The 18797-nt window shown below is 47.8% G+C and overlaps 1 protein-coding gene across 3 annotated transcripts in view; it reads left to right on the forward strand.

The window, feature by feature from the left end:
- Polr3e (RNA polymerase III subunit E) overlaps window positions 1–18724 on the forward strand; it is a 29085-nt gene extending 10361 nt beyond the window's left edge. Inside the window, exons 6-21 of one of the 3 annotated variants that reach the window (XM_028764233.1) lie at window positions 430–512; window positions 3007–3114; window positions 3408–3457; window positions 4277–4396; window positions 5300–5385; window positions 5693–5737; window positions 5825–5916; window positions 6751–6871; window positions 9922–10003; window positions 11311–11370; window positions 11456–11613; window positions 12064–12125; window positions 12619–13142; window positions 14940–15017; window positions 16880–17005; window positions 17945–18724. In XM_028764233.1, coding sequence (XP_028620066.1) covers window positions 430–512; window positions 3007–3114; window positions 3408–3457; window positions 4277–4396; window positions 5300–5385; window positions 5693–5737; window positions 5825–5916; window positions 6751–6871; window positions 9922–10003; window positions 11311–11370; window positions 11456–11613; window positions 12064–12125; window positions 12619–13142; window positions 14940–15017; window positions 16880–17005; window positions 17945–18001 — 1852 coding nt within the window. In that variant the 3' untranslated portion in view covers window positions 18002–18724. The remainder of the gene's footprint in view (window positions 1–429; window positions 513–3006; window positions 3115–3407; window positions 3458–4276; window positions 4397–5299; window positions 5386–5692; window positions 5738–5824; window positions 5917–6750; window positions 6872–9921; window positions 10004–11310; window positions 11371–11455; window positions 11614–12063; window positions 12126–12618; window positions 13143–14939; window positions 15018–16879; window positions 17006–17944) is intronic. The other 2 variants (XM_028764234.1, XM_028764235.1) reach the window with 2 other exon arrangements.
- Window positions 18725–18797: the final 73 nt, after the last annotated feature.

The raw sequence follows: 18797 nt of genomic DNA on the forward strand, positions 1-18797 counted from the left end.
AGGTTAAAGAGGAGTCTCCAGTGGCCTCAGAGGCATTGGACTCTGTCTGCCCTTTACCTGGGATCCAGATGTCAGGCTTTTGCCTTTAACCAAGAGTGTTGTTGGCTTCCCTTCTAAGTTGGCTTACCTAGCAGGTGCTTTATACTGCAAGGGAGACTGGCCTCTGGAGCCCCTGCATCATTCATCCCATGATCTCACAAAGCTCTGGGTTTTCTCACCCCCTGGCACTAGCTAGTATACATGCATTGGAATGACATGGCTCTGGGTATAGAGGAAACATTCAAAAGTTGTATCATCACAAGTGCTCATCTTTAATCCCAGCACTTGGGAGGCAGAGGCAGGTGGCTGCTCTCTGTTGGGATGGAATGGGGTTGACCAACTTCTCTAGAGCATCCTAGCCCTTGACACTAGTTCTCCTTGTGCTCCCAGAAAGCTGATGGACAAGCAGACCTTCTGCTCCTCCCAGACCACCAGCAACACAGCTCGTTATGCGGCTGCACTCTACAGGCAAGGTACCTAGGGCTGGCTATAACCTGAGGAGAGCACAGGGAGGGCTGGGCCAGAGGACCTCATCTAGTCTTTATGTATGCCGTTGGCTGCTACAGAACACTAAACCATGTAGGATCAAGGCAGTGTGGAAATGAGAAAATACGGGGGTCAAAGCACTGTGAAGAGAACTTTGCTGGACACTTCTTCTAACTTTGTAGAGTCAGAGCTTCAAGTTAGTTTGCTCCTGGGAACTCATAGGCAACATTGGAGACAGGTGGCAGAATTTTGACCTTTTAAGTACATGCTACCTAGAAGCAAGCAATCCTATTCATACATGGGCAGCATGTACTGAGGACAAATGAAAATATGTCTCTATAAAACCTTGGACATAGATGTTCATAGGAGAGAACATTTTATTCATGAGAGCCAAAGAATGGAAGCAACCCAAAACCCATCACATGATGCCTGCATAAAGAAAATGTACCGCTGGGCGGTGGTGGCGCACGCCTTTAATCCCAGCACTTGAGAGGCAGAGGCAGGCGGATTTTTGAGTTCGAGGCCAGCCTGGTCTACACAGAGAAACCCTGTCTCAAAAAAAAAAAAAAAAAAAGTACCATATCCACAGGACATCTATAAGGATAACAGCCTTATCTGGTCATGTGAAAGAGTAAATCCCTGATATATATGCGTCCAAATGGATGATAAGAAACCATGCTCAGAACACTCCATATAGCTAGGCATGGTGGTACACACTTTTAATCTCAGCACACCCCTAATCCCAGTGCTTGGGAGGCAGATGCAGGTGGATCTCTTGAGTTCTAGACCATCCTGGTCTACATAGTAAGTTCCAGAACAGTCAGGGATATGTAGAGAGACCTTGTCTCAAAACAGACAAACAACAGCATCAACAAAAAACGATAGCATACTACATGCATTAATTTTCTTTCCTATTCCTGTGATAAAACACCTTGACAGAAGCAGTTGAGGGAAGAAAGGTTCACAGTTGTAGTTTACAGCTCATCATGGAGGTCAGACAAGCAGGAAGTGATGACTCGATGTCCACAGTCAGGATGAGAGCAGTGAATGGCTGTGTGCATGCTAGTGCTCAGGCTGCTTTCTCCACTCCTGTCCAGGACCCCGCCCGTTGTCACAGTCCCACCGACAGTGAGTGTGCTGTCTCATTAATCACCATAACGCACCACAGACGTGCCTCTGGGCTAACAGTCTAGCCACTCTCTCACTAAGACTCCCTCTCCAGGTGCTGTCAGGTTGACAGAACTAATCATCCCACCATATCCCCAAGGGCAGAGGAAGGGCGACCATGGAGAATGATAGGTTCTTTTGGGTGTGCTGAAGATGTGCCAAAATTGAGAGTGGCATAGTTGCCACAAGTTTGAGACTATATTAATGTGTATCAAGCTGTGTGCTCAGATGGCGGTGTCTAGTGTGTCAGAGCACACTCAGCACATCTGTTGGATGCTCAAAGTACTTCATTCAGCACTTGGACTTTGCAAAGCAGTAAGTGATATGGCTCTGGGGATAGAGGAAACATTCAAAGGTTGTATCACAAGTGCTCGTCTTTAACCCCAGCACTAAAGCAGAGGTAGGTGGATCTCTGAGTTTGAGGCCAGTCTGGTCTATATGTTAAGTTCCAGAACTTCTAAGGCCATGTAGGGAGATTCTGTCTCAAGAGTCCTGTTGTCCCATAGCTACTATGTCTTGTTCTGAACCACAGCTCAATGCTGCACCACTACCCACCTCCCATTTTTTTTGAGATAGGGATTTCTCTGTGTAACCCTGCCTGTCCTGGAATTCACTCTGTAGACTAGAGTGGCTTCAAACTCAGAGACCCACCTACCTCTGCATCCGAGATTTATATGTATGACTATTTTGTCTGCATGTATATATGTGCACTGTGTATGCTTGGTGCCTGAGGAGGCCAGAAGAGGGCATTGCATCCCCTAGAATTGGAGTTAAGAGTTCTTGTGAACTGCCATATCAGTACTGGGAATCAGACAAGGGTTCTTTTCAAGAGCAATACGTGATCTTAACCGCTGATCCATCTCTCCAGCTCTGGAAGCTATAATTCTGGCAGTCAGAGACATGATAGTTAGAGGCCATGCTGTCTCTAATGGACTCTGGTAGGGTCTGGCAACAGCAGTGTGGTAGAGACCCAGGGGGAAAGGTGGGTGAATTGTGCATTGTGGATAAAGGGAGCAGTAGGCTGAGGATGGAGACATTGCCTTGGGCAGGGAGTGTAGGGAGGGAAGTCTCAAGTGTCCTTGAACAGAGTCAGGCTCCTGGGGTGTCATTACTGTGCCTAGTTGGAAATATCTCCTGGCCTGGTACTCCTGAGGAGGCTAAATTGGAATTGGAGTTAGATTAGTGCTTTAAGAGTGAGTGTAGGGGAAAAAAAAAAAAGAGTGAGTGTAGGCCTTCTTGATGATTCCTTTGAGCAAGCTGGGTATGTTGGCTGTGGGTTGTAGAGGCATGTTCAAACCCTTCTTCCTTTGCCAGGTGAGCTCCACCTGACACCTTTACATGGTATTCTACAGCTTCGGCCCAGCTTCTCCTACCTTGATAAGGCAGATGCCAAGCACCGAGAGAGGGAGGCGGCCAATGAGGGTGAGCCTGCTGACAGCCTGTGGTCTGGATCGGGTGATGTGAGCACTCGAAAAAGATCAGATGGTGGGATTCTTACTGACATGTCAGGCCCTGCCTACTAAATGCCAGAAACCTCTAACTCCACATCTGGAACAACCAAAACATGTCCGTCCCCACAGATGGCCAGACATCACCTGAGGATTAAATTGCCCCAGTTGAGACCAGGGCCCCTTTGCTTGGCCTTCCTGAGGGAGGGTTATGTTGGGGCAGAATGGGCAGTCCCAGAGAGGCTGTACTGACAGCTTGCTTTGCAGCAGGGGATTCTTCTCAGGACGAGGCAGAAGAAGACGTTAAGCAGATCACGGTGAGCTCTGGCCCCGGGTGGGAGGGAGCAGCATGGATGGAAAAGACAGGAAGAGCTGCAGGGTCTGAGCAGAAAGGACTTCCCTATCCATGGGAGCAACAGATGTAGAGTATTATTGAGCCCTCTAGTTTGCTGCCTGGAGGGAGTAACCTACCCCTGTCTAGCCTGACTTCTGTTGTAACTGGAATCCTGGGGTGTGGCAGGAGTTATCTGGAAATAGGAAGGTGCAGCCCAGGATCCCCAGTGAAGTCACACAGGCTCACAACATTTCATATTAATTACCCATGTGATTCTGCCTTTTTGATGGGTACAGAAGAGTGGTTAGCATGCCAAAAAGTTTGATTTTGGAAGATTTAGAATATTAGCCTTCCACTCAGGATGTATGAGGTCCCTCCTATTTATGTATATGTAGTTTACAATAAGCATTGAGAGAAAATACTGCGCAGTAATTTCACAGCTGGCATAGAAATGACTAAAGTTTGCACATCCTGGTAGACTCCTCACCTGAAGTGATATAGCAGAGAGCTCAGGCTTCAGAGGTTTGTCCTGTTCTCAGCAGCTTGTCGGATAGCCATTAAAACCTCCTGTACCCTCGTGGGTAAATACCTCCATCTGAAAAGATATGCTTTGGCACCCCTGTGGCCAAAGCTAGAAAGCCTTGGCCAGGGCAGACAGAAGCAAGAAAATACTACTCACAGTTTGCATTGGCAGCCCACAGACTGAATTCCAAAAGCAAAATTGGAGGGGGGGGTGTCTATGGTTTGGCAAGATCTTTTGGGGGCCACAGACCTGGGGGTGTGACCTCTCCCTTCTTCATAGGTACGGTTCTCCAGGCCAGAGTCAGAGCAGGCTCGCCAGCGCCGTGTGCAGTCCTATGAGTTCTTGCAGAAGAAGCATGCAGAGGAGCCCTGGGTCCACCTGCACTACTATGGCATGAGGGTGAGCCAGCACAGGGTCTGGGGGAAGATCCTGATGCCCAGAGTCTCACCTTTAGTTCTCCTTGTGTATGGCCACTTTGCTTTACCATGGAGAGCACCAGGTTTTGTGAGCAGTTTGCTCACAAACTTGTCCATATCTTGTCCATATCTCATTTAGCAGGTGTCATAAAGAGTGGGAAGCAGGGGGCTCCTGCTCCAATTTAGAGGTTTAGCCCCCTAAGCTGTACATGCAGTAGGGGTGATATTTGGTTAGAGTTTTTCATGCATCATAGGTGATGACTGCAGGCTAGACACTTCATCTGGGGTCCCACTGGAGAATCTGTCATATACTCTACTAGAGTTACTGCCTACCTATCCAGGGGGAGTTTTGAATATATTTGGTTTCCAGGGCTTTGCAACCTATTATTTGATGCTACACTCAGTAAAGAAAGCAATTGGACATTGGCTTCCAGGTGTCTGGACTAGAACTCCCTGATCTTTGTGGGAAGGACCAACTGAAACCTTCCAGGAAAAGATTAGCATCATGAGAGCCTTCGGTTCAGGGTCAGACTTGTAGATACCGTACAGTTTCTTCCTGGGTGACCTTGGGAAAATGCCTTTCCTTTCTTAGTCTCAGTTTCCTTGTCTGTGAAACAGGGATAGTAAGATCCCTTATACCGTAGAGCCTGACACAAGGCAGGTGCTTGGTGAATGCTAGCTCGATTTTAGTTCTCACTGAGGTTTCTATACTATAAATAGAGTACTAGGGCTGGGATCCTAAAGCCAGGGTGGGTGGAGGGATGAGACCACATTGCAGAGGCTTTGTGGGTGTTGTACTTAGGATGCTGCATGTGAGTCTGTGGAGAGCCTTGGAGCAGGATAGTGGCTGGAGTGGGAGGTGATCTGTCCTGCCTTTTTCTCACAGGATAGCCGCTCAGAGCATGAGCGCCAGTACTTGCTGTGTCAGGGATCCAGTGGAGTAGAGAACACGGAGCTCGTCAAGTCACCCAGGTGGGGCTGGCTGGTGCTGGCTAGAGGTTCTGGGAAAATCTCTGTTGGGACTGTGGCCCATTTTCTATGTAGACAGGGTGAAGGAGGGACACTCCTCTTAGAGAATCCCAGAAGAGTGGCCTGGCATAGGTGATCCTCATGTTCTGTGAGGCTGTTGTCCAGGAGACACTAGGACTACTGGGGATGGGGAGGCTGGGTGTTTGCTTTCACCACCCTAAGGCTCAACCTGGCTGTGGTCTGTGTTCATACTTGGGGTGAGGTAGAGTCCACAGAGCCTCTGACACTCTTCCTTCCCCTCCCCTTATAGTGAATACCTCATGATGCTCATGCCACCCAGCCCAGAGGAGGAGAAGTGAGTAAGGGGCTCTTGTGTGCCACCCCCCTACTGTCTGCCACTCTCTCCCACTGACCTCCTCTAACTCAACTCTGCTTCTAACAGGGACAAGCCTGTGGCTCCCAGCAATGTCCTGTCCATGGCTCAGCTTCGTACATTGCCCCTGGCTGATCAGATTAAGGTCCTGATGAAGAATGGTGAGCCCTGATCTCTGTCTCCAGGGCCAAAGCCCCTGCTCCCAGAATCTGCCCAGCTTGGCAGCTCCATTCTTGTCTTGGCAGATCAGTAATGCACCACTGTGTCAAGTCACCCAGGTGGCATTAATCTTTGAGATGAGCATTTGAGCTTTTTTGGCCAGCTCCCTGCTGCAGGAGCCTGGGCAGGTCAATTTGAGCTTTGGTCTCTCTTTAAAAGATTAGCGTGGGTTCCTGGACACTGATGGGGCTGAGTACAGTTTTACAAGGGATGTGAGGTAGGGCTGTCTTGGTGCCTTACTGGCCTCTACACAATTAGGACTTGCTCCTTTTTCTCTCAGGCGGAGGTGCAGAACTTTTGGGGGCTGAGTTCCAAGCTCTGGGCTCTTCTGAGAAGTCTTTAGGCCTGGATACAGCTAGGAGCTCCCTGCCTCTCCAGGCTTTTATAGAGGACTCTGAACTCTGGGCCTTTCCCAGGCTTTGCCCTGGGTTCCGGAGGCATTACAAGTGACCTGGGTTCAAATTGTGGTTCTGCTTTTTCCAACCAGTTGAATGTGGGGTAGTTTTCAACTCTTTCGAGACCTGACAGTGACAGAATCTTCTGTACTCCTTAGTTCTCCATATAGATCCTGACATTTGTTCTGTGAGAGGCGAGAGACCTGGCATACAGTCCACCACTGCTGATTACTGCTGGTGCTATTGCTGTTACTCACGTTGCCAGGAGTTGTGGAGGCTGGGATCTTACAGTGCTCTAGAAATATTTGGTGGGGAAGAGAGAAGGGTCAGGTCTCTCTTTACTTTACCCAGTGAGTTGTATCCTTTGTCTTTTCACCTCAGTGAAAGTCATGCCTTTCGCTAATCTCATGAGCCTCCTGGGCCCCTCTGTGGACTCTGTGGCTGTTCTGCGTGGCATCCAGAAGGTGGCGATGTTAGTCCAAGGAAACTGGGTGGTAAAAAGGTAAGCTGCTTGGGACTCTATGAATTGAACGAGGTTGTTGATGTTCTGCCTGATTGCATTTTACCTTTTCCAGGACTCTTCCATTTTTTCATACTAACTTGGGAGTTAGTCTCTGGACTCTATTGGTTCCCTACAGTTTTGGCATGCATCTGTGACACCTCAGCTGCATGTCAGTTGTTTTTTACTCTTTGCCAAGACATCTCAAAATCTTAGAATATTTTAGCTATTCACCTCCCCATGTATATTTCAATTGCGTCTGTATTTTCAGGCCCACAGGACTTTATCCAGCCAGTGTTCTTAGGCTTACTCACATGTCTACCTTTTGTATTGTATTTTTATTCCAGTGTACATCTGAATTCCCATCGGGAATCATTTCAGTCTGTCCAAAGAGTTCTACAGTGTTTAATACAGATCTACAAGTAACAGCTTTCCTCAGTTTTTAAGTTAGTGATAATTCTGTCTTCATGCATTGATGTATTTTCTGTGTGTGCTGTACATAAATGTATGAGAATATAATGTGTGGGACGGGTGGTGGTGGCGCACGCCTTTAATCCCAGCACTTGGGAGGCAGAGACAGGTGGATTTCTGAGTTCGAGGCCAGCCTGGTCTACAGAGTGAGTTCCAGGACAGCCAGGACTATACAAGAGAAACCCTGTCTCAAAAAAAAAAAAAAAAAAAAAAGAATTGAGACCCAGTGTCAATGTCAAGAGTCTTTCTCGATTGCTTTCTCCTTTATTGTCGCAGGATCTCTTGCTGAACCTGGAGTTTCCCCCATCGTCATTAGTTTAGTTAGCCAGCTTGCCGTGGGGATCTCAGGTCTGCCTCCCAGCTGCTGGGATTATAGGTGGCTGCACTGAGTTTTGACTATATGTATGTGGGCAGTTGTAGGCGAGTACAGGTGCCTTTGGAGGCCAGAGGATTCAGATCCCTCTGGAGTTGGGAGTTATACAGGTGGTTGTACAACACCCACGTAGTGTGTGTGCTGGGAACAAACTCAGGTCCTCTGCTAGAACAGTATGTGCTCTTAACTGCTGAGCCATCTTTCTGGCTCCCTGCCTGGCTTTTTATGTGGGATCTAAGGTTTTAAACTGTGATCCTCGTCCTTGGGCAGTAAGTGCTTTATCCTATTAACTGTCTCCCTAGCCTGACTTCTGTTATTGAAAAGCCCACTGTCGTCCTGATTCTTGTGCTTTGATGGTAATCTTTGTTTTCCTCTGGTTGCTTTGAAGCCTTTCTCTTTGTTCTGCCTTTCCACTGTTGCGTTAAGAACTGTCTAAGTGTGGTTTGCTGTTTACGTTGCCTATTGGGGTTCAGGTCATGACTTTATAGCTTAGCTTTCAGTAGCCTCCTTTTTCCTCTGTTTTTTTTCCATCAGATCATTAGTTCTGAGGGAGTAGAGATAGGCTGTACTATTATTCCCTTAAGTTCCTAGCTCGTACTCTAATGCCTGGAACACAGACAGTACACCAACCCTAGTAAACGCATACTTTAATTAGAATGAAATGTGAGCTGGCCAGTGGTGGCGCACGCCTTTAATCCCAGCACTTGGGAGGCAGAGGCAGGCAGATTTCTGAATTCGAAGCCAGCCTGATCTACAGAGTGAGTTCCAGGACAGCCAGGGCTATACAGAGAAACCCTGTCTCAAAAAAACAAAACAAAACAAAAATGAAATGGTGTTATAGTAAATACATTAACCCCATGCTTTGAACAATGTAGTGTAAAGTAAGCAATATAATATGTGAATAGCTCTAAAATTCGAAACATTTCATTTCATTAAGTTCTTCACTTGATTGCCAACCTGATGGTAAAGTGTATTCCCCTTACATGGTGGTGTCCTTTACTGGTAAATATATCCATCCTGCTGTTGGATTATCCAGTTTTCTTGATGGAAGAACTTTATTATGACACATTGCTTGTTAAATGTGAGGGTGAGTACTATGTATATTTACACTGTGAAGCCAGGAGGGGCTGTTGCATCACACACACCTGAAGACACTGACCTAAAGAGGCCCAGGCCTTGGGTATATCTCACAAGGTGTCTGCAGAGCTGTCTTTGAGCATTGTGACTCAGCCTGGCTTCTGCCTGTGCTGTTTTTGTCTTTGGGAGGCCTAGCTATTGAAGTATGGCTTCTCTCATCAGCTTGGGTGTCCTACATATTGCAAGGGTTTCTGTAAGCCTTCTCTTGGGTGTTGAGGCTACTGTGTGTGAGTCATAATTTTTCCAGCCAGATATATGTGTCTAAACTCACATTGATTCAAATATGTCTGTCTTATGTGTTCTGTGCTGTGTATGCCACCATTCAGTGTACTCCATCCTCAAAGCATAGAGGCCCACAACATGTGCCTGACTAGGTTTAGTTGACAGTAGGTTCTTTCTCTGTGTGGCAGCCAAGAACACTTTGCCAAGTCTATACTCATGGAGTTTAACCTTAGAGCATGAGTTGCCCAGGACTGGCAGGTATGAAGCGAAGACCTCCAACAGAGAAACTATAAAAGCTGGCTCTGGGGCTATGGCTGGAGGAAGCGTGGGAGTCACATAGTAGGGACTGTCTGTTCATGTGCCTCTAGGCCTCTACCCTGAGGTCCTCTGGGTGGCCCTAGGCACAGTCTTTATTTTTTCATGTTCCAGCGGAGTCAGGTCCAGCCTCTAACAGCTAACACATACAGCCTCTAACAGCTAACACATATCCATTTAGGCAGTCAGGAAAGGCCTTTCAACTTGCTTCAGCACTAGTTTCTCTTAAAGCCACAAACATTTGACCCGTGGGATCAGAGCCTTCTCAAGAGTCCTGGGCTCTTTGGGGTCCCAAGCTTATGTGTCTTTGAGCCCCTAACTCCTCCTTGGGGGGTTAGGCCAGTGTATAATATAGTGAGTTGGGAAGGGGTTGTTCTTTCCTATGACTTCCTGGGCCTGCAGACTCAGGCCTGTTGCCCGTGAGAGGATGTGACCTGGACTGACTCAGACTGTGAGCCCTGGGCTTCTAAAGTAGGATGTGGTGGTGGTGGGACCACAGACCAGGACTGACTAGCTACATTTGCTTGTTTGCCAGTGACATCCTGTATCCCAAGGATTCTTCCAGCCCTCACAGTGGTATGCCTGCCGAGGTGCTCTGCAGGGGCCGGGACTTTGTTGTAAGTATCTAGGCTCTGGCCACAGGGTCCATGGTGGAGGGAGAGAATCAAGAATAGTTAGTGAGCATCAGCAGGGAGGCCATTGTGTGCAGGTTTCACTGTGGGGCTCCACTTGGTGCATTTTTCTCCTCTGGGCATTCTGGGCTGATAAAGGTCCTGCTGGCTCAACCTGTGTGTGGGGTTCATGTGGTTGAGTGATGTATTACAAAGCTCATCTTGGTTGCAGACTTAAGTTGAGTTTTCAGTTGTCATGAATGATTGACAGTCTGGTAGCATTGGGTTCATACTCATGGCCAGCACCTACTTTGGATGGCACCAGTAGTTCCCTTTCACCATAGTCTGGTACTTACTCCTTGTTACTTTTCTGGAGTTTGTGACTTCTGAGTTAACTCATCCTTCCTTTTTCTCACCCTGCCCTGTTTATATCCAGAACTTAAGTCCTTCCCAGGGTCTTAAGCTCAAGTCTTGGGAATCTGCATTACCCTCCTAACCCTTGGCATTTACACATTGAATTTGTTAAAATGTAGCTACTTGGAGCTGTTCATGTGGGCCTTTGTGCCCTGCACAGGCTTGTCCTGAAAGGAAGCAGCCCTTAGATTGTTTAGGGACAGCTGTGTTTGCTCTTCTGACTAGATATTCTTAGCTTTTTGAGAAGTTGGTGTTGAGGGGCAGCATCCTGTCTGCCTGAGGCGTAGGTGCAGCTCCCACCCAGTCTCATTCACCCATGCCAAGTGCCCTTTGCTTTGGCCGCGTCCCTAGTGGGTGCATACCATTGGGTTGGAGCCTGCACATGTATAAGATGTGTTGCTGTAGGCGACAGCTAGTCATCCTTTCCTCTTGGCTCTTCCACTTTTCCCTTGAGAGTCTTCCTGTGAGGTAGGTCAGGGACATGGCAGCTGATAAGGCAGTGAGAGCTGTAGGAGCCTGAGCCTCTGGGAAGCCATGCCAGCTACTAGGAGTAGCCACAGTGGAGTGTCACCATCGTGGGGCAGCACCCTGGTGCTAAATTCTCACGGTGCTCTTAGGAGGCCCTGGGGATGCAGGAATGAACCAGATGGGCAAGGCCTTGTCTACTAACACTTTGTTTTGGATGGAATGAGGCAGCCTAGCCATCCTGGAGGAGAGAACACATCTGTAAAGGCTGAAGGTGGCTTAGGTATAGAGGCTACCCAAGGCATATACTAAGAAGAGTGGGGCAGAAGCCCCATTTGGCCTGCTGCCCAGGCTCTGAGCCTCCCCTGCACCTTTGCTCAGGCCTCTTACAGGCCTGTTGCTGCCTCCTAGAACATGATGCCTTTCTTCCTCAGATGTGGAAGTTCACTCAGAGCCGATGGGTGGTAAGAAAGGAGGTGGCAGCAGTGACCAAAGTAAGTGGTGTTCTTCATGACCTCAGGGCTCGCTATAGGAGGGAGCTTGGGGCTGGTGATGCCTCACACTCCTCCTCCCCCTCAGCTCTGCGCTGAGGATGTGAAGGACTTTCTGGAGCACATGGCTGTAGTGAGGATCAACAAAGGCTGGGAGTTCTTACTGCCTTACGACCTGGAGTTTATCAAGAAGCATCCAGATGTGGTCCAGCGGCAGCACATGCTGTGGTCGGGCATCCAGGCCAAGTAAGGGCTTGTGGGGTAGCATGAAGGGGTGTAGTAGGTGGCCCTGGCCCTGCCTCCTAAGAGCAGAACACTTGGGCTGGATCTGGGCAGTGAGGGACACTTGGGGTGGGGTGTGTGCTCTGCTTTCCACAAAGATGATCACTACTAAATGACCCCAAGTCTTTTCACCACAGGTCTGATGCCTCCACACCCCTTGCTTGTCATTTGCTTTGTTCTGAGGGGGTAGAGAGGAGAAAGGCACATAGTCTAGCAAGAAAAGCAGGATGGGCATTCATTCTCCTTACACTGGCCCTGGGCTCTGGCCAGGGGCTTGTGTGCACAGAAGGCTTCTATGGGAGAAGGCCTGGCTAAACCCTATCTGCATAGTGTTTTGGTGACCCAACGCCCTGGGCTGTGATGAGGCAATACAACATATAGGTTAGAGTTTAAAGGATTTGTTCTTTTTTTCAGATTAGAAAAAGTCTATAATCTCGTAAAAGAAACCATGCCAAAGAAGCCGGATGGACAATCAGGTGTGTGTGGCTTCAAGGCTGGGTAGGCTTCCAGCTTGGTCCTTGGCCCAGAAGGGGCTTTTTGGGATCTGCCCAGAAAAGGGCCATGTTGTTTTCAAAGTTCATCCTTTCTGTGCCAACCTTCCTTCTATCTCCACCCCCAACACCAAGTTAGCCTATTGCTTGTCCAGCAGGACAGCCTCGGTGGTCCCCACTCCCACCCCAGGAGAATACTGTGTCCTTGAGGGCAGAGTGGATTCTGAGACCTGCTGCATCAGCAGGTGGTGTTCTAGGAGCTGCTAGAATTACAACAGGATCTGTAATCCTGTGCCCAGTTTGATTTCTCCCCTCAGTATTAGGTAGCAAAGTTCCTCCTGAGCAAGGAAGGGTGGAAGACAGCAGCACATGGTTCCTTGCTTCAGGAGCTGTCTTCTGGTGTCCCCTTTCTCTCTGTTTTCATGCTTTGTCTGCCTGGGACCTGTGCCCTTCTGAATCATACTGTCTGTCTACACAGCGCCTGTTGCTCTGGTCTCTGGGGAACAGCGGGTCCAAACAGCGAAAACCAAGGCCCAGCAGAACCATGCCTTCTTGGAGCGTGAGCTGCAGCGACGGAAGGACCAGATGCGGGCAGCCACAGTCCTGCCCAGTGTGCAGATCAAGGAAGAACCCCTGAGTGAGGAGGAAGCTGATGGGGATGAGCTGGAGGCTGAGGAAGAGGAACCCATGGACACTTCGCCCAGCAGTTGCTTCAGCACCAAGTTGGCCAATGGGCTGCCTGCTGGGTGGGCAGTGGGTGGGGACAGCCTAAATGGGCACCCAATTCCAGGCTGTGCTAGCAACCCAGTTGCCCGGGAACTGAAGGCTTTTGTGGAAGCCACCTTTCAGAGACAGTTTGTGCTCACGTTGAGCGAACTCAAGCGCCTCTTCAACCTGCACCTGGCAGGCCTGCCCCCAGGCCACACACTCTTCAGTGGTGTCTCAGACCGAATGCTACAGGATACGGTGCTGGCCGCTGGCTGCAAGCAGATACTGGTGCCTGTAAGTAAAGTCTGTGTCTGCCAGGACAGGGTCAGTCAGAGTCCTTTAGGAAGGCAGCTGAGCAGTCTTCACCTTCTTAGGAATCAAGAAGCATGGGGAGAAGTCTGTGTGTCTTGGCTTCATCTGTCTGTCTTAGGGACAGTGGCCATGAGGCTGCATGTGGATAGGGTACATGGTTGTCCTCGTCAGATGGCTGTGTTAGCCTCGGCTCCCTGTTCTCGTCACATGGCTGTGTTAGCCTCGGCTCCTTGTCCTCTTCAGATGGCTGTGTTAGTCTCAGGGCTTCCTGTCCTCATCTGAAGTGGGTGTGTTGATTTTCCACCACAGGAAAGTAAGATATCTAAGGTCCTAGGCACTATCAAGGCCTTCACAAACATAAGTCCCTTACCTGGTTGGTATTTAGTTAGTCCCTAGGACATGAGTGGTACAGCTAGAATTTGAACCTCAGTCTGGAGGCTCTATCTAGTCTGCTTTCACAAAGCTCAGCTGAGTACTTCCACACATAGGGAAGCCATGGCTTTCAGGGTGTTTGACCATATAAGCTCTAGCCTCTGCAGTAGGCATGGGGTGGTAGATGAGCCTCCTCTACTTCAGCTCTTCCTGCCTATGGAGTGGGCTCCACAGTGGGGGCCCAGACTGTTGCCTTTGGCAGAAAGGAGTGTTTGGATACAGTCTGAGGGAAGCTGTATGGCTCATGCCTAGGCTCTAGCCAGTCCAGGAAGCAAATCAGGTAGGGACGGTGGGAAGGTGGCTATGCTGGCTTATAAATAGGGAGTATGCCATGTGCAGCAGCAAGCTCACAAGCACCTGTGCCTAGCCTAGGATGATGCTTAGGCCAAGGCCCTTGCCTCTGTATGTAATGAACAAGACAAGAGGCTCTATGGCCTCTGTTGGTGGAATTTCCTTGCTGAGGTTTGCTTTTATAAGATGCTGGGATTGGGTCCCTGGCTATCCCAAGTGGGGCCAGCATTCTGCAGGCCTACTTTTCTGTGTACTGGGCAAGAAAAGGATACTAGTCTGGTAGCAGTGAGATTGCCTAGGCCATCCACATGGACAGAGGATGAGGGACCTTCTGTGAAAGTGGTGCTCCGTCCTGCTCACTTAAGAAGCTACTTGGCCATGCTCCTTCCTCTCAGAAGTGCTGACATCTAGAGACTACCCCAGCCCTAGGTAGAGCAGTCTGACCCAAGGGCCATATTCATAGCATGGCTAAGAAAACAAGGCCGTGGAGAGTAGACTTAAAGACCCAAGTTTACCTTGTGCTTTACTACTCTGAGCTAAGTACCTGTAGACAGTGAACAGCTCAAATGGGCAGGGCAGCACCTCGGTGCTGCTCTAGTCCTGTGTCAGGCTTTATGTATTAGTGAGCACTAGTATCCGCTAGACTGTAGGCTACAATGCTGGCGTCTTCCCTGACCTCCTTTTCAGGTACTAGGACTGCTATTCTCTTCTGGTTGCCCCTTTTATGGTGGCATCAAAGGCTTGGGAGTCTGACAGCATCTTGTTTTAGCCATACTTTTTATGCTGTCCTTGTGGGAAATAGCTGGCGGGAAGCCCTAAGGAATGCTAGGGAAAGGGAGGTGCCTCAAGGCAGCATCTCACTGATGCCATCCCAAACACCCGCTGTTGCACTGGCATTTCAGATTCCTTTCACAGAGCCAGGGAGTGAGTGAGTGAGTAGGAAGAATTAGGCTTCGACTGCTCTTGCCTAGGACTGGGCTACACAATAGGTGGGTTGAAGTGGGCAGGGCAGTGGGTTCACAAGACAGAGAAATGACCAGCTCATGCTTGGGCCAGTTTCCCCCACAGACTGCTGCTTCCCCTGATGAGCAGAAGGTATTTGCCCTCTGGGAGTCTGGAGACATGAGTGACCAGGTGAGATGCTTTCTTTCTACTCTTTGTTTCTTTCTTTCTTTCTTTTTTTTTTTTTGGTCATCTTTCTTTCTCTGGAGTCCTGGAAGGTTGAGGCCATTAGGAGCTGGGCACTGGAGTATGGGCATGTCCATTAGGAGTTGGACGTGTCAGGTTTTCCAATCATTCCAAGATAGGCCAAGACAGGCAGTGTGTGCCAGTGGTTTGAACCTGAACTTAGATATCTGCCAAATTAGAACAGAATCACCTTTGAAAAGATGACTAGTTTCCAGGAGTGTGGTGGCCCAAATCTGAATTTTGGCTATTTTGCCCTGCGATCCTGTTTCCAGCATTTGTATAGTGCATCGCTGGGAGGGAGTTGAGGTCCAGATGGTGTCTTTAAATCATGAACTTGCCTGGATTCCAAAGATTAAAGTGTTTTGTTTTGTTTTTAGCAGAAGTACCAGTCAGGTTGAGACAAGGAGTGAATCCTGCTGAAGCCTGTTCCCCTTTTACCTGCCAGGGGAACAGGAAGGCTAAGAGCAGGAGTGGGTGTGGGCCTAGCTTCTTAACAGGAGTCTTGAAGGGACTCTGTTTTTGGCCAAGAAAGGTAGCTTCAGGCTTTCCTATGTAGCTTCTCTGATCACTAAGGAGAAAAAAGTAAGTTAATTTAAAATCAACCAGGACCTAAAGAACTGGGGAAGCTGGCTCTAGTGCTGCTCGACCCCACTCGTGCTCCTCAGAGGCACTGTTAGCAGGTCAGTGGAGTGACCTCATGCTAGCAGAGGTCAAGCTAGCAGAACGTGCTCATGCTGCAGTTGATGCTTTCCTTTCCTTCACCATGTGAGGCTAGAGAGCCAGCTCAGGTCTTCAGGCACCTTTGTTGCTGAACCATCTCACCCGCTCACAGGCTCACTCGATCTGTGCACTAGTCTGCTGTCCTGAACACAGCAGACCAGCATGACACCTGTGGAATGTCACTACTTCTCCATGTGCCTGGCTCTTCCTGTGTCTAGAATCTAAGCTCTCACTTTATGTTAGCCTCTGATGTGACAGAGGGTTGTTTGTTTGTTTGTTTGTTTGTTTTTCTGCCCTCAAGTACTGCTGATAATAGTAGAACTAAAATTTCCAGGGCAAATCATTTCCCCTGTAGGAAGATGGTCTTAATCATTTCAAAGTTGAAATTCAGTGACATTCTTCTTGTGAGATCTTTAAGCCATGTTCTTCTTTAATTGCAAACTGCAGAGTTTATTGTCTACATTGGTAGAACTTTTATATATTCTGAATTGTTTATTTACTAGACAGTTGGGCTCTTAAAGAGTCCTGTAAGCTGATAAATTTCTTTACCTTTTGTATTCTTACACAAATTTGAGATAGTAAACCTGCTAGATGTCTTCTTTTCCTGTTCTTTGAGAAAAGAACTTTTCACTGTCGAATGACTGGCCTTGAGCTCCTGCTGCTCACCCTCGCCAGCAGGGACTGTAGTGTGAGTCTCCACCCCGGCAGTCAGGTCTCAGTCTTCATTTCTGTTTTGGGGAAGGTCTAGCCTCTGCTATTTAATTTCTCTGTAGGAGTTTGGTCATTTTCCAGTTTCCTGATTCAGTGTTATGCTTGTGTCTAGACTTTGAGCCAATTTGGATAACTTCCTCACACAGTTTAAACTGGCTGCTTCTGCTTGCTTACTTCTTGTATGTCCAAACTGCTCGTCCTGAGTTCCTTCACTGCAGTCTGGAACAGTGACAAATAGGTCAGTCTTGCTGATCTTTAACCAGGAGTGCTGAGCCACAGGCTTTTAATTAGACACTGCAAAGTAGGGCTAGGGCTATCTATCATTTTGGGTCTTTTGTTTTCTCATACTAATGCTTTTTTTTTTTTTTAAATTAAAGCATCGACAGGTTTTGCTTGAAATATTTTCTAAAAATTACCGAGTACGTCGGAACCTGATCCAGTCTCGACTGACTCAAGAATGTGGAGAAGAGCTAAGCAAACAGGAGGTGGATAAAGTTCTAAAGGTATATCCATCGTGCACAAGACCTCACTCAGAACATCTAGGCTTTGACTCTGACCTGTCATTTTAAGTGAACTCATGTGTGGAAAGGAGTTGTGTCTGGTACCTTTATTCCTGCTGCATGCATAGTAAATCAGGACAGCTTACCCCTAGTGCCCACCAGTCTGATGCTATCAACTGGTAATGACTAGCATTGGTACACTGGCAGGAAAGTGAGCTTTTTCATGCAGCAGAGTTTGGTTGGGTGTGAGGAAGTGTGTATCATCACTCAGTAAAAGACAGGCTTATGCTAGACAGGCTTACACTAGAATCCTGTGTCCTGGGCATCTTGCACCCACTTGTATAACTGGCAGGACAACCCCCCCTTTTGTTTTAATTAAAAAAGGAATATTGCCTGGTGGTGGTGGCATACACCTTTAATCCTAGCACTCAGGAAGCAGAGGCAGGCAGATCTCTGAGTTTGAGGCCAGCCTGGTCTATAGAGTGAGTTCCAGGACAGCAGGCCTATACAGAGAAACACTGTCTCCAACAAACACAAATCAAAAAAAAAAAAAAAAGGGAGTCCTGTTTGGTTAATGTGAAAGCACTTTGAATGCTCTTCTGAACTGTGATACGTTGTAGAAATGGAGCACAGAAAGCCCCCGACACATCCCCTGTTGTCTACAGGCATGCAGGTGATATGCCTTACTACGTCCCTTTGTCTTGGTAACTTGAAAAGTGTTTGTTTTCTGTTTGTACAGCAAACTATATAGTACATCTTAAAATGTCCCTAAGGTATGGAGGCTCAAAAGCCCTTTAGAATCCAAGTGGCTACACAGCAGTATACTTAGGCAGTTTTTGATTTACTGTTTGTATTCTGTCCACTAATCATAAGTCAGGTTGTAATAGCACTAGCTATCTTTCCTGCTAAAATCTGCCCTTACCCGGTTTTCTTAATCTCTAGGACTGTTGTGTAAGCTGTGGTGGCATGTGGTATCTTAAGGGGACAGTACAATCCTGACAATAGTAGCAAACAACTAACTCAACGAGTCCAAGCCCAGGGAAGGATGCCAGAGCCACAAGCAGTCTCGACTTGCCTCGACACAGGAAGAGGATCAGCCCACCTGGTGGCCTGTGGCCCCGCCTGACCCAGAGGACAGAGGGCTCACACTCGGCCAGTGGCAGGGTCAGCGTAAGTGAGACCGCTCCTAGCAGAGACCAGCCGGGCCTTCATTGCAGTACAATTTGAAATTCCTGATGTATTTTGCTTACTGGGTTTCATTCTCATAATAAAGAGAGTGTACACTGACATGGGCAGGATTACGAAAATCATGGTTTAATATTTTCCTCTTTTAAATGAATGCCAACATAGTTAAAGTTATGTTTACAAGATGAAGAGAACCTTAAGGTTTTTAATATTTAAAATGCCTAGAAGCCAATAATTAGTCTTAGAGTTTCTCTCTGCTAAGACTTCTGCCAATTTTATTAAACCAAATTGAACATTTTACTGTTGGGTTTCTGAGGCCACTTTACCTTTTACAGCAGCCTGCTTTCTGTAGCAGTCTCAACTGTTTACACAAACCATAGCAAAACATTAGATAACTCCATCTTCTCCTAATGTTTGCATAAAGGTGCAAACTGAACCAGGTAAGTGTGGAACAGTGTGTAAGCGAGGTTATCATTTTGATGTAAAAAAATTTATATTTTGTGTATTTTTAAAATAAATGCTAACACTAAACTGGCATCATGGTGCTGCTGTCCTCAAATAGTTGCAGGAAGAAAATGTCCTCTTGCTCTCAAAGCATTCAGTACTAAAG

Source organism: Grammomys surdaster, unplaced genomic scaffold (assembly GCF_004785775.1).
Source record: "Grammomys surdaster isolate TR1022 unplaced genomic scaffold, NIH_TR_1.0 142, whole genome shotgun sequence".
Taxonomy (NCBI): Eukaryota; Metazoa; Chordata; class Mammalia; order Rodentia; family Muridae; genus Grammomys; species Grammomys surdaster.